The 23,213-nt window shown below is 45.2% G+C and overlaps 1 protein-coding gene across 1 annotated transcript; it reads left to right on the top strand.

Annotated features, from left to right (window-relative positions):
• Window positions 1-3,307: 3,307 nt before the first annotated feature.
• On the top strand, window positions 3,308-6,350 carry LOC128723542 (protein kintoun). The gene is made up of 3 exons (XM_053817295.1): window positions 3,308-5,592; window positions 5,655-5,775; window positions 5,861-6,350. Exons 1-3 carry the CDS (start codon window positions 3,308-3,310, stop codon window positions 6,131-6,133), a joined length of 2,679 nt encoding a protein of 892 aa, XP_053673270.1. The 3' UTR covers window positions 6,134-6,350.
• Window positions 6,351-23,213: the final 16,863 nt, after the last annotated feature.

The raw sequence follows: 23,213 nt of genomic DNA, 5'->3' as shown, positions 1-23,213 counted from the left end.
TAAATCATGTGAACAGTTCTTTTAGTTTTCCAATCAATCCATGACCACAAAAGCAAGTGACCCTATTTGTCAGCCCTACGACCACTAACTACATAAGTTATATAGGAGCATAATGAAGGAATGGTGTCATACTAGTTCGAACAAGCTGAGCTTATCCTTTTATACGCATCAATCACTCGCTGTGTGTACGTTTCCAAGTGTAAGCAAGCTATGCATGAGCTAATATTCAACTAATCTACATTTTACAGTACCATAATTGATCAAATACAACACAGATCGCTATTTGAAATTGAAAATGGACACGGTTAATGGTGTTCTTTGAAAACAGCTCATCATTTATTCAGCATATTGATAACAGCGTGTTAACGATCAGAACAAACCCAAACAGAACATTTGGCCGTGCTTCTGTGTATTTACTCCCATGCGAGGCTACTAGCAACAAATGCTTCACTAAATTTATGTTATTGACATTCAAATTTACACGTTTAACTTTTTCACCCTGTTGATCTGAGAGCTCAAATGCAAAATTCCGATTGTAGTCGTTCGGTAGTGACATTCCCATTATCGATTTTGTTTCTCTGGCGAACTGATTATTGCTATTGCGTAATTTGGGAGGAAACAAACTAACTGCAAGAATCATGCAAATATTCGACGCACATCTCAAACTATACTATCTAGTCTTAAATGAATGTAATGTAGCTTTCTAATTTGAATGATCGCATCGCATAAGAGCAAAACTGAGACGCTTGGAGTTGGCTAGGATAAGTTTATACAAATAAACGTTGCGCATCAACGAGGAAGCTCATATGATGGCCATCGAGAGACAGAGTGAGAAGCAGTTGATTCTGGACGTTGTGTTCCACGAATAAACGCTAAGGAACACTCGCCAGAAGAATTATAATTCATACATTCACTGTTGGCTGGAAGAAAATCCTTGTGGACGTGCGAAATGAGATGTCTTATGATGAAACGCTAAATTGACATGTAAAAATAGTGGAATATGTTTACAGCTGCGCGAGTGGCTCGTTTGCCCATTGTAGCATTTAGCGCTGGTGGTTTGACGAACAAACCACGGTTGAGAGGATCAAAAAAAGATTGCTTGGAGTGCCCTGAACGATATTCCACGTCAGTAGAATACCCAATGGAATGATTCGGTAGTTATTAGCCAAGGGAATGACAAGACATACATACATTTAATTGTTGTAGCGGTTTCGAAAATTCGTCCTCTGGAACTTATCTGGTCAGCCAGACGGAGAGATTCGATGCATAACATTCGTAATGCCGACGAACGCCGGGCCATCAAACTGTGTGGGGGATAACATATCGTCGTTACATCAGTTATTGTTCGTACGTTGGAACAATGTTTATCAGTAGGATGTTTTTTCAAAATACGAAGAGACTGTTGTTTAGGTGGAAATAGTGCAAAGTTACAGCGGCAGCATTGAATGTGATTTCAAGTTCGTTGGTTGCACAGGCGATACTGTAGTTGTCATGGTGTGTATTGCCCTTCCATTTTCCATTTTCCTCAATTGCGGCTCCATTTCCTATTTCAAAACGAAAATGGGCGCATTGTTTGCCCTTTTGCCACGGTTTTTCCATTCGAAATAATGTACACGTTTGTTTGATTTCAACTTTCCGAAAGCTCTCCTTCGGGGGGCTTCGGAGTGAATCCAATGCATGACTCTCTACTGATAAATGTCTGAATGTTGTGTCAAAAGTACAGTGTTTTTCTATTTTGTTCGGTTGGTTTTTGAAGCGTTTCTCTAGTTCGATACTATCTATTGCACTCTAGCCACTAGGAAGTCGTTAAGGATAAAGCTAAAGTAAAATTTTGTAGTCTAAGTGTGGGGGTAACAACTCATGATTGGAAAACAAAGACGATCTTACTCATTCCTAAATCGAATGCGAGTGTAAATTTTGCTGGAAAATAATTTCCTACCACTAGAAACGGTTTGATCGATACTCTAGTATGTGCTGTAGGACGTTTGCTCCTGTGATCGTCCGGCGATTTAAATACATCACTTGACCTGAGAATGCACTCAATAATGAGCATTATCTCTGTAATGGGTATTGATTTTACCTGTCGGTTGATTAGCTAAGATAAGAAACAAAAAAAGAGCTAAGGTGAAAATTAAAATTAAATATATCGAGCGTAATACATTCGCATAAACACAAGCACAAGACGACAAAAGCGCGGGCATGTAGAGTGTAACTTACCAATTTGGAGAGAAACTTACCATAAGAAGAAACCAAACTGTTACTTATGAGATATCAAAATAAGATAATTGGAAGCGTTTATTAACGGATGGCGATGTCCAGAAACATTGCGGAGACATTCGCAGCCAACCAAATGCATTTGTAACGAGGTATCGCGGTGAAATATTTCTAACTAATAAAATGTTTCGATTATCCTTTCCTTATACAAACCATAATGCTCTTTTTGACTAACAAATTGATTTATTCAGTATATGATGACCCGCTGACTATTAGTCTCAAGTACAGTTGATCATACTTTTCCAAAAGTATAATTCAATGAAATGTGTCTTTTTCAACGATGTGTCATTGTTCTAAAAATGCGATAGTTTTGAAGTTGCTATAAAGGGCAACATTTCATGAGCCGAATAATCGATTTATAGCAACAATTCGATGGCTGAATTTGACGTAATGTTGACATCTGTTGACATTTGTTTTGACACGCCGGTGTTACAAACACGAACACAACTACTCTGTGAGACACAAAGTATTATATAGAATTTGGAAAATTTTACTATTTCTAGCTCACAGATAGCTGTTAAAAGTACCTTGAATTGTGTAAACATTGTTTTGTTGTTTTTGTACGGCCTATATGTACAAGATCTGCAATCGTTGAAGAAAAATAAGATAAAATTTTAGTGGAGCATTGTTTTTTGACTGGAACTGTGGTCACGATATTAGTGTGTTGTTCGCATACATGCGGCGAAGTAAAAAAGTTTTCACGTAAAATAAATTTGTTACTACTTTTCTCGTTGTGGGTTACAATTGTGATCAAAAGTTTACATAAAAAGCAAAGCAACCGATGTCTAGAGACGTGACGGTGTAAAATAAGCATATATTGTATTTGAAAAACGCCATTTCCACTGCTACTTCGCAAGGCCAAGAACAGGAAGGAGAGAAAAACAAGCAACTTCTTGGCAACGAAACGCCGCACGAAAAGTGGTCGTCAGATAAACAAAGTATACTGCGTAATACGTAGTTTTCGTTCGTTCGTAATCGCTGCCTGTTATATATTTATCCTGAGCGAAGATTTGTTTATCCGGACTATCTGAATATGGCAACGAAAGATTTTGAAATCTCGCGGGATGAATTTCGAAACATAACGCGGTGTTTGGATAATAAGGAGTTCCGTGATCTCTTTGCGGATTACTGCAACGAGCTGCGTGATAATCGGAAACAGTACGAAGAAGAGCTGTCCATACTTGAGGCGGAGCGTGGATACGACGTGAAGTTCCTAAAGCCCTTGCCGGGTTACGTAATAAAAACAATTGTTGACGGAAAACACAAAGGATTCATCAATGTGTGTCAGTGCGAGTTGGTGCAAAAACCGACGAGCGCTTCCGGCATCAACGAAGATGGAACGAAGGGCCTAAAGTGGAACATCCCTTACGCCCAAACACAACCGCGCCGGGATTACGACAACAAGCGGATAGAGTGCACTGTTTACGATGTGATGTTTCATCCGGACTCGCTGCACTTGGCCTCGAAGCACGATGGTTTCCGGAAGCTGCTCACCGATACATCGCTGGATGCGGTAGAAAAATCTTTCGGCGTAAAGTTGGATCGCGCGAATCTGCGATTCCCGAAGCTTCACTACAAGGGCACCCCAAGCTCTTCGGTAGTCCGCGAAAAAATGCCCCATTTCGAGAACCTACCTAGGGACGAACTTTTCGACAAACTGCTGCCACCAATTCCGAGTTCAGCCACCGCAAAGGCGGGAGCTCATCGTTCGGAGTTAAAAATCGAGCGTGAAGAGAACGTTAAAAACAAAGAAAACATCAAGCGATCAATCCCTGTCGGTGAGACATTTTATACAACACCCGAGTACAAAATCATTCAGCGTCGAGATGTCGAGTACGAGGAAATGACAAACGAGCTTGACGCCAAAATCGACGTGACAATTCCGCGCGAACTGAAAATAGTCATCACGTTGCCATTGCTAAAGTCAACCTCTGAGTGTGCGCTGGACGTAACCAAGACGATGTTGCACTTGGTAAGCGAAAAACCGGCCAAATATAAGCTGGAACTAAAGCTGCCCTATGAGGTGAAGGAAAGTGAAGGAAAGGCCACCTTCAACGTGGATGAACGGACGCTCACGGTAACGTTACCGGTGTTCCGAAAACGAAACATCACCCTGCAAGACATTAATTCCATTAACGCGAAAGAAACGGGGAAACTGATCGAAGAATTTCACACAGTTCCTGCGCACACCTTGCCTCAGGTCGGTTTGCAGGCGACCGAAACACATAGTGCTCTGGCGGCAGTGGTAGAAACACCGAGGAAAACGATTTTCCCCAAATTTTCGGTCAACAAGATGGAAAATCTGCTAGCTTTCACGCTCAACGTACGCAATGTAGATCCGGCGACGATCGAGCTGGACAACCGTAGCGATTCGGTTTACTGCCGGTTCACAAACGTTGGAAACGGATATTTCCCCTGCTTCTACGTATTTTTCGTGCGCTTTCCCAATGCACTTGTGACGGAAGTGCAACATGAAGAGTGGGACAACAATCTCATCATTCAAATCACTCTCAACACGGCAAACATTTCGTCCTATCAGGCAGGGCCCGACGAACATGAAACAGTGGAGTACTCCATCATGGAGGACATAACGGACAAAATAAATAAATTTGGCAAAGAGATAGAGGACGACAGTTTGTGTATAGCGGTGGTGCGCCAAGGCAAGACCTCGTCGAAGGTGAAGTCGGGAGGGATGATGAGCATCGAAATCACCAAGAGAGATCAAGCCGAACACTCTGCAGAAGAGTCCCTGGAGGATGAGGAGATGGCGAAAGAGGAAAGCAAATCTTCGATGCCGAATGCGCACTCGGCCACTTCTGCCGAAGAGTGCGACGAAAAGGATGGGTCGGAAGCGGAAAAGGCTAGAGCGGCTCTGAAGGCCAAAAGAAACTCCCGTAGGAAGAAGAAGGAGCGTTCGCTATCTGAATCATTTTGCGATCATCTTAAGGTGATCGTGGAAAATGAAGCTAGCACCGGTAGTTTCGGCGATCAGCCAAAGGCAATTTCCGAGGTTCCGAGTTCAGGGCCAGCATCGCAGACAGCTGATACACCGGACGGGAAGGCGAGAAAGGTTCGTAGTCTGTCCGAATGCTACCCGGTAAAGGATTCAGAAGCTGCCGATGAAGTAGCAAGCATCCCAACGCTAACGCGCAAGTACAAGGGTATCCTGAAACGCAGCTCGTACGACCGGAGCATCAGCGAGTGTTCTTCGGTTGATGATTTGGGCACGTCAGTTGAGATGAATTTAGCTCAATCCGTCGGCGAAGAGTGCCGGAAAACAGTTCGGTTTAATAATGCCATCCGGAAGCAGTTGTTCAGGTAGAACTATCCCGAATCATATAATTCAGTATGACTGAAGTAACGATTTTTTTTCTCCTTAGATCAAATTCATGCATTCTTACTATGAAGAGACGGACGCAGAAGAAAAAGGAGGTGAAGCGTCGTGCGGCGGCCCGTCGAATGAGCGAAGGGGAGAGCACTGATAATGACGAAAAAGAAGCGGTATGCGATTTTTGCATGAATTTTCCTATGTTGCATGTATGGATGACACTTGCTTTTTTGTTCATTTTATACATCAATTCTTCAGCAACACCAGGAAGATGACCATGGCTCGAGCAGTGACCAACAGGATGAAAAGGATGCGATAGAGGACGACAGCGGTGTGTCTTTCGATTCAGAATCTGGCGATAAGGATGTTGCTGACGTGAAGGAGGGAAATTCGAAGTTGACAACGAAACGGAAAAACAACAATAAGAACTCTCATTCAGCAGGTTCTAAGCAAACTCCTGGCAAAAAACGTGGCAGGGAGGTGAAGAACATTGAGTTTAAAAGTGATATGATTTTCGATATTGAACTGTAAAACGTTTGTGTTTTGATCTGTCGAAATTTTTTAGCCAATATAATGCATTATCCTACTTTCCCTCTAATATGTTACTCTTTTAATTGGCACGTACGGTTTACACTTTACAGTAGATTGGTACACAACACACGTAAAATTAAAATTATTTTGAATAAACGAGGCAATGTATTGCAATATTTGAGTCATATATGTATGGGCTGTATCACAAAATTTTTCCTAAACGGATGAGAGAAAACCATGTGGTATCAGTTGGGAATTTTTTTTATCGGAGCTAAACCATGCGAATTGGTTGCAACGACGTATTGCTAAATGTTAATAACCTTGTGCATGGGAATGATCGTTTGTAATGACTAAGACAACGGGTAATTAATAACACATAATTTGAGCACAAATGAGGGAGCAAACAGATAATGGTTTTTTATTTTGATAGCAAAAAAATCAATCGATATCTTAACAAGTATGATTATCCTATCTAAAGGATAAGGTTCAGAAAAAAATATAAGACATTTCAAAATCGGGATAGAAAAGCACAGGTAGGATTGAATTATTTACTTATTTAAATATGGTGTGCATCGAATCCCTTTTTTCACTTTTCCCAAACTTTAACCGAGGTAAAAGGATTTTAGTACTTGTGACGAACATAGAAATCATAGAAAAGTAAAATTCCGTAAATTTGCTCTACAATTATGACTACGAACCCATGAGATGTGTTTCAGATTGAATGAAAAAATGTTTTTTAATCTAGCATGTGTCTTACAAAAATAACAACTAAAGAAGAAAAACAAATAGTATTCTTTCATAAAAAAATATGGCTCTAGTAGAAATGGCCAATAATAAATCTTTTAGTTTTTCCCACCAGAAAATCTTTTTTAAAAGAATATTCGAGTTTTTGATTACCAACATATACTAACATTTTTTTTCGAAAATTAGAAGAAAATTAAGCATATGTTTTTTGTCATATATCATTGATTATGGGTTGAACATTAATAAATTTATGTTTCGCTCGGTCTAGCGCGATTTTGACCCAGCGGTTTGAGTTCAATGATATGATATAGTATTATCAACAATACCTTTAACTGTGGTACGTTTTTTTTTCGATGACCAAATCATTCTATCCATTCAAAATGCTGATTCTTTGTTGTATAGGTATTAAAGAAACGCGAAAAGATTTACCAGTAGTATTCCTGAAACGTGTCAAAAAGTCAAAGTTTGTCGGCTCGATTGATGACTTATCGAACTTTACACACATTTAGGGTCATAAGAAGGATATCTAAGTTTTCCATCATATCCATGATTACCCGATTATCCATATTAGAGCTTGTTTTGGACAGGCATTGCGATGATGCGGGAGGTTAATATGTTTATCTGGGACGTTGTTGATGTTTATCATACCGAACCATGCTTGTTCGAAAATAAACAAACTTTTGTGAAACCCTGGAACCGGGAATCTCGGTCTAGAACAATTTGTAATCTTAGGCAAGCAAAGGCCTAGCTGGGTTTAGTTTCAATTTATTTCCATACACTGGATAATGTGCCGCTGATTTGGGTTACGTTTACTTGAGGATAATAGTATTATTAATCTCCAATAACATCCGGATTATTCCCCGATAAATTAAATGAATCCTACCAACCATCACAAGCTAGTTGTTTTACGATCGCGAATATTGAACATGAGTATTTTTCTGCTTGATATGCAATATTCATGTACCTATAAGCGTAGTTTTCTTCAATATTATATTTAATGCGTTTTTAAGTAAACTGATTTTATATAGCATTATATAGGGAATGCAACAGCAACGAGGATGAAAATTCAATCGCTTCAAAAATAGCTTTGCTCATTCGTTTCCACGATCAAACCAATTCCCCGCTTTGCGAACGAAAGAGATCGATAAAAAAACATTAAATCGAAAAATCGTCACGCACTTGGTGGCTAATTAGCGTGGCCTAATAAACCTGGTTAAATTATTCATCTCCATTGGATCCGAGTGGCAAGCGAGGGTGGACGCGTGGTGTGGCGGAAATAATTGAATGAAAATTGCACCAGTATCCGGGGCAGCGAAATCCAGAACCGTTGCTGACGTACCGGATCCTTCGGCAAACGGAAAGTCGACGAAGGAAAAAAGAAAAAAAAGACTGAAAAGAAAATAAAACGCGGCACATGAAGCTAGGAGAAAAAAAACACCGACGAACGAAATAATAAACGCACAAACAACGCCGATAAAGATGGTGTCGATTTTTCTCACCATAATTTCCCTCTCGGTACCGGGAATATTACCTTCCCTCTCCTTCCTTGCCCATGCTTCGTAACGGCCGCGAAACCGAGCTGGCGTACATGAAAGCCGATCTAATTCATGACTCATTAGCCTCATGGTTAGGATTTGTTGGCAAAACGGAAGGCAAATTGATGAGCAATCATATATAAAGCGGACCACCTTTGGCACCCCCATGGGCGCCCATTAATTGGCGGGGGCCGGGAAGCGGTGGTTGATCGATTGAACAAACGGACCGACTGCCGCGGAACCAAGCGGACCGGCTGGAAAGGCCATCGAAAGATGCATACCAATCCCGGCCATGGTTGGCTATTTTCGAAGCTCGTTCCGTTTCCACTTATCAACAGGTGAGCGTCGCGCTCGGAATAGAAAACTTCGGGTGGCCTTCGATTGGGAAGGGCGGTTGGATTGGAACTGAAACCGTGCAGCTGGGTGTGCGGAGCGGGGTGTGTAATGTATGTTTTATTTCGCTAAACATTGTTACGCGCGCGTTCGCTTGGCATGGCTATTGGGTGGGTGGGAAAACGTGAAAATGGAAGCGTAGAATCGGTGCGCATGGTGGCGAATTTGACCCGATGGCGGTGTCCCGTTCTCGCGGCCCTCGGACTTAGGAGGGCACAGTGCGAGTGGATGTGTAAAAAATAATGACCGCTTGCACCGAGGGAATCATTTATTTGGAAAGCAAGGGCAAAAACACGAAACGAAACATGCAAAAAAAAAAGAAACCAAATCGAAAGCGAGTGCATAAACGGGAATACAACAGTCCATATGCGCGTGAGGGAACAACAAAAAAAATGAACGGCAATCATTTGGTGTAGCGGTTTAATTGGTTTGTTTGTAATAACTTGTTTGCTTAGTGCAGCAGTATGAGCTACGGAGAGTGTTGCTTTTTTTGGTACGTACTCATGGTGGCAATATTTTAATAGCATTTGCGGAGAATAAGTGAGTTCAAATAGTCCGGGGGATTTTTGGTATCGTTGATAGCATCAGGCTGTTCAATAAAATGTTCTTTTTTGGTGCTGATTGACTTTCATTTGTGATTGTGCAGAATACGTTCAGTGCGTTGATGGAAAAGTATGTCGGGAAGCAACCTATGTGCTCTATGTACACAACAGTATCAACGCGAAACCACACGTTTAAATTAGTTTCATTCATAGGTTTTGAACAGTTCTCGTGTATAATTTTAATGCAATAAGATTATCATTATGTTTATTTCACAAATGCATATACTTTAAGTTCCATCTGCTGAACATAAATGATTCATAACTCATTTTGCAATGCAACATGAATTTCTTATTGTTACAACAGCTAGGATAAAGGAATGTTAATCTGCAATTGCTTGATATTGCCGCCAAAGTTCCAGTATGATAATACCACCAAAGTTCTACACCAGTGTACATTACACTCGCCATTCATGGTGGCAAAAACGGAAATAATATTGTAATGAGCGCGCTTTTGTTAAATATAGCAATGGCAGTTTTGCCGCTGGCAGATGGGCACTCTGCTTTATTCCTATCGCTTAAATTGAAAAGCGTTTATAGATGCTTACGATAACAGTTATCGATCGTCATATCTGGCGGAAAGCGACCCTCCAGACCAGGCGCGTTGTAATCTGTATCAGGTATTATTGCATGATGCCCCATCGCTCCGAGCTCATTTTTCCTAGCAATGTGTACTGACGGTCGACGAAGTAGGCTAGATTTTCCTACCAAATTTTTTTTTCGGTACACCCAAGTACAAACTGGGCCAGTATGTCACGGATATGTGCTACGATTATTATGTTGAATAAACGTGCATCAGCTAACAGGAAATATTCCTCCTTCTCACCATTAAAAGGGACGCTCAAATACATGATGATCACACATTTTGAAGGAAGTAATTGGCAGCAGCATTACCTACGACCGTTTTCTTTGTTTTACGAAAATAATAGTACACAATATAGGTAGAAAATGTGTACATAAAAAGAAGCCGAACTCGGTTTTGTTTGAATAAGCTTGCCTGTTCTATTACACTACTATTGCAAAAAAAAACGATTCCTGCCTGAAAATGATCAGCATGGGAGCAACATAAATAGTTGTGCTCAGTGCGAAATAGCATGCACCGGGTCGTTGTCGTGGAAGAATCGTCGTTCGTTATCGCAGCGACGAAGGCTCCCACGGATCATGATGCCACCCGGTGTCTGTTTGCTTTGAATCAATCACACATACCGTACGCAGCCAAATGTTGCGTATTATCCCGACCTGATTTGCACAAGCGACGGTGTGTTAGGTGGACCAAAAAAGAAATAAAGACTGGAATAGTTCCCAGCGTATGGATATATTTCCAAAGGGTATCCGCAGGGCCGCTTGGTACCGGTTGCGTTTTAGGCAGTTTTGTTAGCTTCTGCTAGACAAATAATGAGTCAAGTGGCGGTAGAGCTAGCAATTGTGCCCAGGTAACGTCAGGTCCTGTTAGAGCTAGCCTCAAGGTAGTACCACATTCGAAGCCATAGCTTAAGGTCGCTCGACAGCTGTTCCCGAAGGGATCTACATGTTTGGAGTAGTGCGAGACACCGTATGGTTCCGTTCCCAATCGACAATTGTGGTGCGAACGCAACCCAGGGGCTCTTATTTGTTTGCTTTTCGGGCTTATGTTTTGCATTCCAAATGTCGGACGTCCGAAAGGCGCGTGGAGATTCTTTAATCGAATCCATCCCATCATCCAACAAGCGGGGTTTTTCTGACTTTCGGCGCGTCAGCCCCTCTTCCGGTCTGCTTGGCTTCTTGGCACCCGGGAGGCTCTGACCGAAACAAGGTCATGGGCATTTCGGTGATTACCGCGCGCAAAAGGGACGATTATCGCCGAATGGGGCTTCCGGTGCAGGCAAACGCAAACGCTATCAGAGGGTCCTTATCAAGTGAACATCGTTCGTGGAGGGAAGTTCCGGATTTTGCCGGGCAATGGGTGAGAAAAGTCAACCACCAGCCAAACCCCCCATCGGAACCGTCGGCACGTCGGTGAATCATGCCCGTGATGGTGCGAAATTCTGCGGAACCAACGTGGCACCCGTCCACCGGTGTCCCATCGGCGTCCTGGACGGGAGATGGCGCTTCGCTCGAGTTCACTGACGGGGGTTCCAGTGTTCCGGCGTTCGGCGACGGAGCGTTCGGAGCAGGCGAACACGAACCAGCACCAGCACCAGCACCATCAACAGCATCAGCAACAGCACCACTGCCATCGGTTGCGCATGTCCGCCAGGCCGTTTGCGAACGACGGCGTTGCACGACGTGCTCGAAAGCCATGCTCTTGCCCAGGGCAACAGTTTGTTCCGAGGATGGTTCATTCCGCGTTGATCCAATCGTCGCTCCGGTTCGTCAGTTCCGTCGCTCGCAGGTCGCGCTTGCATCGCTGGGCACTTGTGGACTCACTCGGTCAGCCGTAGCTGGTCACATGTAGTCGCAGTCGAGCCCGGGGCAGGCAGCATCGTCGACCCGTTTTGTGCTGCAGTCAATTACGAGCGCGCACGCGAGGTCCCCGGAGTGTCCGTGCCGTCTCGCGATCCTGGTAGGCTGTGCTCAGCTTCTTGCAGACTCCCATAGTAGGCTGGGGCCGCGGACGAAGAGGTTAGTGACGGTGGACCGAAGGGAGTGTTTACGGAGGAATCGAGCCCCAAAACGGTGACCGAAACCATGTGGCTTTGCTAATGAAGTTTGCTTAGCGTCTCGGCATTGGGTTAGCAGAGTGTGGGGAACACGATTTATGGTGGAACCCGCGTGGAAGTCGAAAAACCGCATGGAGAACTACACTCCGACCTTTTTGGGACAGCGGTGGACTGTTTAGTATTCGCAGCGAGACGCATGTGATGAAAGTTACGACCTTATCCCCCGGGGGGACGAGATCCAGTGTTGGCCGAAAGTAATCGAAGTTATCGTAAGCGAGTTGAGGCCTCGAACAAAGAAGGCACATTTTGCCCCATATTTCACGTTCGACACCAGCTTGATCCTCGAACGTGGCGTGGTAACGTGCAGGTGATGCATCTCGTGCAAGTACACTGTTACGATCCGTTATCGATTCAGCACAGAATTCGCAGCAACCGCCGTGAAAAGTGCGCCCCAAGTACGCCACCAAGAGCTGCTAATCGTTTTGGCGCGGTTTGACGTGGGTTGTGAAATTGCATACAACCAGGCGCATCCTGGACGCTGCTGTTGGGTGCTGCTGCAATCGTTTCACCTGATGCACGTTTTTCCGCAGCTCTTCCGAGCACACACAACAGCAACACGCGCGAGCATTTGTGTTCCCGTGCGCTGCTTTCAGAGCGCGAGGACTACGACGACGAAGATGGCGATGATGATGATGATGATAATGATGATGATGATGATGATGATGCTGTTTGCATTTCGCGCCTGCATCCATGGCATCGCTTCGCCTACTTTGTCAGTGTCGTAAGAAAATGAGCGAGGATTCAAGCGTGCATCCCTTTCGGTGGTAGCACAAAAGAAGGAAAAAATAAAGCCGAGGACGTGGTGAACGAAGAGGCATACTTACAGAGCATGAGAGAGAGAGAGAGAGAGAGAGAGAAAAAGTGAACACACTAGCCCACAATCTGCTGATCCAAATCCACAGTCAGCCACAGTGTTTCCCTTTTCCGGCCGACTGCCACGGTGGGTGGCGCAGATGGCAGTGGGAGTGTTGAGAGTGTTTTAAAATATACATAAGGTGAACTGCTTGCCGTTGGCGGCGTCCTCCAAGGGTGCGCGCAATGCCAGGCAGGGTGAAAAGCGTGCGTACGGGCAGGAGAAAATCAGCTCAAGTATAAATAGTGCAAGGAAAGTGCCGCCCGAGGTACTGCTGGTGCGGCGAAGAAGGACGCGCTCGGGGATAACTTCAGCCAGCGCCACAGCGTTGGGGCTGTTTGTGTGCCGTTGGTGTGTACGTGTGCTGCGCATATGTGTGTGGGCAGGAAGATTAGAGACGATGCCATTTTGTGTGTGTGTATGTGTGTGTGTATGTTTTTTTTTTTGTTTTCTTCGCGACCACCCGGTCGGATCGTTTTTAGTGGGAGCAATTTTTCACTTCATTTTCCCTCCCCGAGCGAGGCTTCCAGCCCACCGGGCCGTTTCCGATTTGCGATTTCCTTCCAGAGGAACCGCTTTCTTTCGTAGACCAGAGCCTGTCGTACACCGGCAGAGGGGGGACTTAATCCGCCCGAGGGGAGTCGAACCGAGCGTCTTTCGTTTCGTGGTTGCTTGGATGCCATCATTCAAAGATCAAACCGTCCCGGGGGACAGGTGGTTTCGTCGTGGAAAACTGACCTTGCTCTCGTTGCGCGGACACCGTGTTCACCGTCCTGCATCGTGGGCTTGTTTGCTCGTGTTTTTGTGTTTCATGTGATTCTTTTCTTTTTCTTGCTGCTACGACCGTTGCTTGTTTGTTTCGTCCACTTTTCGCTCCTACCGTGCGCTAGAACTGACCACTGGCCTGACTGGTTCTGGCGCTCGTGCGATTATCCTTGCGCTGCGACCTTCCAGCGTCGAGTCGAGTGCCGAACGAGCCACCAAAAACATTAGCATCTCACCGGCACACTCCGTCGGTCAACAGCACCTATTCTTTCCGCCTGCTTGTCGCAAGGATGCAAGGATCCGTGTGATTTCCCGCAGTTCGTCCGCCTTTCACGCATCCTTCGCACCGAGGGCGCCACGCAGCAGGTGAGTGGCAATTTTCTGATTGACTTCTCCATTTACTTCCCCAAGGCTCGGGTCCTTTTCCTCCGGCACGTGACCTTCCCGCTCGGCTTGTCCCCATCCCGTTCCTGTTCGTTGACGTTCTTTTTTTGTCAGCGATACCTTCGCCCGCGATATGGCCTCGCGCGTTCGTTCGTTAGATCTGCTGATTTTCTGATTTTTCCCCACCGGCCCGGGTGAGCGAAGGATGACAGAAAGAGATGTCACGGAAAGCGCACCGGGTCAAAGAAAAAGTAACACACACACACACCAGCGAGAGCTTCGGCACCCCGGAACGGGTCTATTTGGCAATATTTGTCCCGATCCCCTCTTGAAATCCGCTGTAATCCAGTTTTAATGGACCAACAACTTTTATGGGCCTACGAAGGGCCCGAAACACAGCTTCGCAATCGACTACCGTGAGTATCGGGACCATCGATGGCAGAGTTGGCTGACCAACGCTCAGTTTGCGGGAAAAACAAAAACAAGTCTAATGGACAAGAAAATGACAGCTTTCGGTGTGTCGGCACCGTGGGTGGGATGAGCCCAACGGCGGATTAGCCAGATGGGCCGGAACTGCTTTTGAAAATGCTCTGCCTTTTGGCGGAGCGACAGTGTGGTGTTTTTCCGTTTGGAACCAATACTGTGCCGTCTTGATCATGCAAATGAAGCCCCTCGAGGGCCGTTTATTGCACCATGAAAATCGACCACAACAGAGAACAAGGAACAATGAATGGTTGTGTGACTTCCAATCTATGGTTCAACTCCAAAGCTCGTTTTGGTCAGGAGTTTATTCCTCACGATCTGCTCAAATGTTGTGTTAAGGTACTTATTAAATGCAAATAAAAACTCATCTTGTCGAAAAAAAAGATCGTCAAACTTACCTATAAACTGGAATTTCACAAATGGCATCTTATTGTTTTACAAATTGAATGTCCCCTACTATTCATTCATTTCAGCACACCATCATCAAGTGGTTCGTATCAAGATACGATTCCAGTATCGTTAGAACAAATTCCGTGCAAGCCGTGATTTAGGTCAGCATCTTTCGTTAAATGTGGCACTTTTTCAAAATGCTAAGCATCTTATTAAAACACTCCCAATGCGGGGAGCGTTGCGAGAAATTGCTCGGGAACCAACATTATCACGTGATTTTAAATGCGCCCCACTCGTGAAGCGGAAACGGCACCGAATTGAAGTGAATCCGATGGAACGGATCCGAAATGAGTTTGCGTCCGGTTTACTTTCGAGTAAGTCGCAAACGCCAGAAGCGGGCAACCCGATGGGGGCTTTGGGGGATTCGATTTTTCATCACCCTTCAGGCGTCGTTAAATCCCGGTGACGGAGATGAGTACGGTTTTGCCGATCTGCTCCGGTACGGGACGATTTGACCCATGAACACTCGTGTCGTTGATAACGAGTCCCGGGTCGAGTCGGAAGTGGGACTTCCCATCCTAGCCGGTGGTTGGGATTGAGAAGAGGCCGCCTGCGAACGTGATATCGGTTGCCTGGGACGGGAGATGATTTAGATTAGGTGGAAGAAGAACCAGAAGGAAAAAGCTCTTAACGTAAAGGGAAAATCGCTGCTGTTTTCGGCTGTGTTCGGCCAACATCTACGACCAACGGCAGAGCACGTTCCGCCGGTCCAGGCTGTTGCCATTCCTGAACTTGAGCGACTTCGGAACAGTCGGAACACGAAACAATGGTCTGGGAAAATAGAGAGCTTTTATCCGGGGTTTTTGGCCTGCTTGCTGGCAAACCGCGGGAACTCTGCGCTCCAAGCAGCCAAAGTTGGAACCATTACGGGGAATGCGGGACCGACCATAAATCTGATTCGTGGTAAAGTTTCCGTCCAACAGGTGGTCCGATATTGCGAACGGAAAGTTTAAAGTTATACACCGACCGGGAGGGCATGGTTTTGCGTGGATTTCGTGTTTCCGTGGATGCTGGAATTTGCACCGCGGTTTGGTAATGGCGCCGGATCGATTTAACGAGAAAAATGTATGCGTTTTATTTCCCACCGTCGTTAGAAGCGCCCCATTGCACGGTGCTACGTGCGTTGAAAAGGAGGATACTGATTTTGCGCGTACTAGCAAATTGTTTTTCGGTTTCCACCAGTGATTTTCGAGCGATTCCTTTGCGATTAAGTTGAGCTTGTTATTTCTGGTAAATGATCAGACCAACAGCACAAGCTCGTTCGCTTTCGGTTTCGCTTTACCGCGGGCTTTCTTGGGCTTTATTGGCAGCATTTCTGTGGAACTTGTGATGTCCAATTTTCTGAGTAATTTTTAGACGCAGCTGCGGATATAGGAACAAGATATGACGATTGACTTGCAGGATGGTAAAACTTTCCCGTTACTATCAAGCTTTACGAACATGCAAGCGAATTTTCCTAGTTATCCTGGAAATCCTGGCATCTCGATCAAGGGCGAGACTCGCTTTCTCGCGACCTTAGGTGAAGTGAAAAAACGTACAATGTTCGAAGACAGGCGCCAGCATCGAGCTACTCGTTGATTAGCGCGTTCTGGTCTTCCGATACGTGTCTGGAAGTATTTCCCGACATGCGCTTTCAATCTAGCTTGAATGGAAATATTTGATAATATTGGAGCAATCACGTGAAAGGATACCCTCGTGCATGGCGTTCGATGTGAATTGTGAAGACAGCAAGGAGCGTATTCATTTTTTTTTCGCGTACCCTGTCTCCGGCTAAATCCTGCTTTGGATTTCGTTAAATCAGAAACAACTTCTCCCCACGCCCTGGTCGGAGAAACGAAGGCAACCGGTGGAGTGGTGAACGATACCTACAGACACACAATTGTAAGAATTGATGGTATTATATCGAACCGCGGCAAGAGTAGAGAAAGAAAAAAGGAAAAAAAGAAAGAAAAAAAAGTTGCAATAAGAGAAAGGCGCCAAAACCTGCAGAGACGCGGAGTGTAGATAGCTTTAGCGATGCAAACGATGTCGGTGGATATCAGCATTATTAACTGTTCTTTTGTAAATGAAACATAATTCGGAAAATTCCCCCAACTAATAACGATTGAGGAAATGGCAAATTTGTTCCGGCAACCGTAATAACACGGGCAATCGTTACGGCTGCGGCGTTGGATGAATAGCAGAGAGTCTATTGAGTCTGGCAAAAGAACGTTTGGGTGCACAAAGCGCACCGGCACGGTACGGTTCTGTATTGGCTCGAGCTCAACATGGTAAAACACTTCAGAATGGAGTAGCTAGAATACAGTGCCAATTTGGATGAGCTTCCATAGCACTTGGGTTGAGCTGGGTAGCTGAATTACGCACATGGGAAAAGTACTTTATTTATGGAACATCGTGCAAAGTTTGCAAACATGAATTAAACTGCAAGGTTTAACGATATATTGTTTTTTTCATCCTTAAATTGCTAACCAAACACAATTTTAACATTGAACATTCACCCTGCATTTATTGAATGGCGTGTTTTTATGCAAAACTACAGGACATTTTCAACTCAAACATCACTAATGTTGATCATTGTGTGAAAACGAATACAATAAATGACAATTTTTATTTCCAATTTGTTATCCGATTTAAGAATCATTTTTTCCCCTGGGTATCACAGTTCTTTGCAATAAAAGCAAAACAAATTCAGATTACTGATAAGTTATTTGTGCTTCGGTATTATTCAAATGAAGTGTTCATCATGTTTAGAACACTGTGCAGAATGCCAAAATTCACCACCCAAATCGAGCATCGTCAATGAATTTTCGTAGAGTGACGTACAATCATCAAACCCCAGCACGGTAGCTATTAACAATAGCATGCGTAAGCTTTCTTTAGACACTCATCCATTTTTCAGTAGCGAATTTTCCACTCAATGCCACACCAGATGGCGTCGAGAAGAAGCGAAGGTAGAAAAGATAATTTATTGCTCTAAATAACAAACGGCCCCATATAAATCTTCTGGCCAAGATTGTCTGCGGTACCGTTCGGGCAGGTGTCCTGCATTCCATCAGGAGTGCGGACGGTTGCATCGACGGCACCAAGGACGGCCAACTAGAGTCGGAAATGAGTGATAAATTGACTAATGCGATGAAAGCTCCCGTTAGCGACACAGGTCGAGAGAGGTGAAAAAAGGGTCGTGGGTTCAACCACTTGCCGGCTGGTGGAACGCCACGATCATTTCCCTTCCCAAGTCGGCTGTATCTTTGAGTAGTTAATTTAATTTGCAAGGCAAGCAGGAAATGGGCGCCTTCCGTAACACCACCACCGAAGCTGCCCCATCCATGTTAAAGCATTTGGTTGCAATCTTCTCTGTGTTGTTTCTCCGACACTAAGTTCGGGGCGTCTGGAACCGCAAGAACGGAGCCACTTCGCAGAGTATCTCCGCTTCGCTGGGGTTTGAAAATGAAACGGTTTCGCTACGTCCGGGCAGCATCGAGTTGTCGCGGAGTTCAAGGGCATCCGATGGGCGTAGCAGCAGTTCTTGCACCGGTTGCATCTCGACAATCATCCGCATCGCAGATGGGCTGCATAGCGCAGCAGGAGCAGAAATTTATTCATGAGATTTTGGGGCGCAAAATGGCGCTGCATATTGCAGCAAATATTGAACACGTAGCACAATCGGAGGATCCGTGCGTCCTTTTGGGCCCACTGCCATCTGCTCCGCCCACACCAGCACCCAGCTCGATCAGCATCAAACAGGCAATTGGACGTGTACGTACGCAAGCCAACTGGTGCTATCGTTGGTTATTTTGCAACGCCAGGGATTATTACGGTCATGCCAGTTTGATTGAACGTAAAACAGAAATGGTGCCTTTGCGTTGCGTGCCCGATGGCTTATCGCATGGTTCAAATGACATTCGAATGACGGAATTGGCAAAAACTTTATCGTTTCCATCGGCATCCAGCGTTCGTCGAGTAAAGGAGAGCAAAACACTTGCGAATATGTGGTGAATATAGATATTTGGCAGTCGCTGGTAAATAAATTTGTATTACTTTTAAAGCACCAGCATTTTTGAATTCCCCTGATTCAAAGAGAAACTTTCAAGCGGGAAAACTAATCACGTGGTAATAGAAAACATCCATGTTGCTCATTAGCAACAGATGAGTTTGGTACATTTTTTATGCAGAATAACATTTAGGAGCTGCACACTGGAGCAAATGTTTATGCTCGCATGATGAAAAATACTTATAACTTTGCCTTACGAGCTTACGAGATCGTCTCCAAACTTTCAAAGCAGGGCTATGCGGCTATAACTGATACGAATAAGAATACGATAAACTGCAACTACATGAACGAATTTATTATTATCCAAACCGAAAGCTTACAGTCCGTAGCTTTTCTTGCACATTTATTTTATCCCACCGTTGGCTCATTGCTGCGTACAGTTCAAACGAATGGAAGACGACGTCCCGCTGGTGACTTTCCGGTCCAATATCATTACTGATTATTTCCCAAAGCTCAGAGCGATTATCTGCTTTGGCCGCTGGAATCGGAAACACCAAACCAAGCGGCCCAAGAAGGCAAACGGAGCCGTGAACGGCTTTGGTGGAAATGTTCAGCTTTAGTTGTACGAATTCGATACCCGTATCAGGGTGAATTTGTGACTTGAAGCCGGTTCCATCCCTTTCCCATTGGTGGCATTTTGTCAGTGGGGAACACAGAACGCCCAGGATTGGATTGCAAATTTTATGGGATTAAATTGATGTGCCTTGGATTTGAGGGTATCTGAATGTAAGGTTGAAACGGTATAGCCCTAGGAAAACGTGAGCCTCGATGTACATTATGTATAAACATTGTACACTAATTCTATAACCGGCCGTTATGCGCGATGGGAACGATTCTCTCGTGATCTTGTGTACTGGCCGACTGTACCACGGAGACGGATTCATCGTTTTGATTTGTCGCTTTGAAAACGGGTTCGAACCGAGTTGAAGCCATCCTTCTGAGGCTTTAATATTTAATGCCACTATATTATTTAGCATGCGAACCACAGGGAACGATCAACGGGACGGGTTGGTTGGGTGAAAAATTCTTCACAGGCTTCATTTGCTTCGTAATCATGCCATCATGCTGTCAGCTGTTTGATCGGCGAGATTGCTGTGTAATGGGAACCGATTTCGGTTGGGGAAAAAATTTAATTTGCCTTCACGCTCAAAGCTCGACGATTGATGATACGAAAATGCTATTTTACCTTCGCTTCTTCTCACAACCGCAGCTCACAGCCATCCCTCTATTGACAGCCAACCCAACACCCATGAGGGTATTGAGCAAAAGGAGAGAAAGTTCTATACGTTGAGCAAAAAGTAGCTCGAAGAAATGGGCCTTCGGTGCAAGCAGCCAGCTTGGGGCTGAAAATCCTGCTTTGTATTACTTTTCAAAGGCTACATTATGGTACCTGTTGCGAGGACACACATGCGGACTCAGCAATCGCTAGCCGTAGATACGAGCGAAAAGTGATTCCCCGCAGAACAAAATGTAAACCCGATAACGAGCTCGCCCCGACAAAAGGCCCGCAAAGGGCGACGTATAACTCAATCTTCAATTTTCGTTCTGTGTCCACGCTTTCGAAGGCGATGTACAAAATGCTGCAAAACTTCAACATTTATGCTCATAGTGCGGGTAAGGCGGGTAACTGCGAAAAATTTTCATGACGTCTTTATGTTGAGCAAACTTTGAGCAGCTCATGTAGTGGAAGGTGTGTGTATATGAACCAGCCGTGTGGAAGTGTACAAGTAGTTGAACTTTCGGTTTGCACGAAATTCAGCATTCACACTTTAGGTTAACACCTAAGAAAACATTTGCAGTTCACACTTCATGGCGCACGGGCTGTAGTTGACATTCTAGCCCGCAGGGACGACCTAAAGTGTTAAAGTGCTGCACTAAAAAGGGCCCTTGGATCGGGTCTAGTCGCGACGGTCCCACAAATAAAGTAAGCGTGTCGATTTAAAAATAATCATATCCTGACCTCGGATAGGCTTCCCCAAGCACGCCTACCTGTTGCATCTATGTTTAACGCTGTCCACCGTTGCGCTCCGTTGGCGCGGCGGCAACGAGAAGTAAAAGCGAAAAAAAGGGTTCCGATGGAAGCGGGATCCTTTTTTTACCACCCACCCAACGGTCGGGACATCGAGCACCGAAGCCAGCCGGGCAGGGTGGAGCCTTCTCGACCTCGACGGTCGCAGTAGTTGGGACGTGGGTGAAGAAGAAAAAAAAAGTACCACTAGAGAGTTTTGCGCAATTTTCTCACTTCATTTTTTATTTAATGACCGCCTCATTGTCTCGCCTGCGGCCATAGGAGGTTGCGCCTTTATTTCCACTTGCCACCGACACTTTGCCCGTGGTCAGTGTTCCGGACGGTCCGAACGGAGTTCGAATGGGTGTGGGGGATTTTTTGTTGTTGTTAGTGTTGTTGTTGCTATCCTATGCGGGACTCAGTTGACGGTGGGCCACGCGAGGCACGCCTCTGCTTCATTGCAGGCGGAAAGGACACGGTGCCAATAAAAATTCTGCATCGTGACAACGACGCCAGCATGGACATCGTTGGCATAATTGATGGGTGCAATCGCACCGACCGGTTCAAGAGCACTTTCGTGACAGTTAAAATTAACACGCTCAGGCGCGATATCGCTCCCCGGAAGTCTCGCTCTAGCCGGAGCATACCGATGACGATCGCCGGTCGTCGATAAGGATATTCGCAGCTATCGTTGGTCTGGCCATTGAAAAGGCCAGCGATGTGCCGTTTCAGCGCATCTACACGCTAGCCACGCTAGCCGAGTGGCCAGGATTGTTGTGAAAGCAATTCTCACAGCGTGAACCAACATAGAACAGTGTAGTTATTCCCAATTCCCGGCTCTGCAGGCGGTGCCACACTACCGGCTGACTGCTCGACCTTTCGCGTCCCTGAATTCGAGCGCCCAATAGTGCGACGAGCACGTGGGCGAAGGTGCGATTGGTGGGTGGTGATGTGTAGGCGCTTGGCGTAATGTTTACACAATCAATATGCTAGCAATGGCACGGCATAAACAAAGTCAACCAGGTACCGGGCCAGGCGATCATTTTCCCCTTTCCCGATTTTCGGCCAGGTTATCTATTCCGGGGAGGCCGGTAGTATTTGGTGGCGGATTGAAAAGTGATCGGTTTGAGGGCTGCCATTTGATTGGGATTGGGCACGATGGGGATAAAATCGGACATCGGTGTTTTGCAGGTTAGCTTAAATTCTACGCCCAAAACCTGGCTTAAGATGTTCAGATGAATAATTTTTGGGGTTTTTTTTTGGCGAATATAATACCATTCGAAGATAACACTATCCCAGATTTTAGCCAAATAAAACCCACAAAAAAAAATAAAATGGACATTTTCGTGTACACTGGGTAGCATGATAATTTGCAATTAATTGGGCACAAGCGATGCACTCACTTTGCCTACCTAGCCAAATTCATGAACTGCTTGTTTTGATAATGTACAACAAAAATCCAAACAACCAGCTAATGACAACCAAAAAATGGTAAACTCCCGTGCTCGGGACTTTTCCATCCATCCCGACACGTTCGGAAAATGTACAAAAATGTACACGTATCCTAATCTGCTTGGTACTCACGTCAACAGCGAGAGCCGGTTGTTTGCTGTAAGTTATCTAATCGTCTTCTGGACCACCTCACCCCGTAGTGATAGTGATTAGTCACACTTCTCCCTCGTTCTCGGCGTTAATCCCTTCGGCCAGGCATGTCCCTGCACACTCCGTGCATCGGGTTGGCATAGCTGGTACATGATTTGGCATTCCGCCGGTTCAGTTTCAGGTGTATACAGCGATGCGCGCTGAAAATGCCAATGTTTGCCCTTTGATAGTGCCGGCCAACGGAAAGCCTGGAAGGTTGTGGGGAGTGCCATTTGGCTTCTGCGAACAAATTCACCTTCACGACGAATCGGGTTGATCGATTCGCGCAGAAGGAAAATCGATCTAGTGCTCGGATCAGGTTCCACACGCGCGCTCGTGTGTGTCCTCCTGTAAATATTTACCGAAATCAGCATGTGCCATACGCGTATCGTTTACAATTTCAAACTCCTTTCTGATTCCGTTACGTCCACTCGGCCTAGGAACCGTGGCTGAGTATCGCTCACTAAACAATCCC

This window comes from Anopheles nili, chromosome 3, assembly GCF_943737925.1.
Source record: "Anopheles nili chromosome 3, idAnoNiliSN_F5_01, whole genome shotgun sequence".
Lineage (NCBI taxonomy): Eukaryota > Metazoa > Arthropoda > Insecta > Diptera > Culicidae > Anopheles > Anopheles nili.
This window is presented reverse-complemented; position numbering and strand designations above follow the sequence as displayed.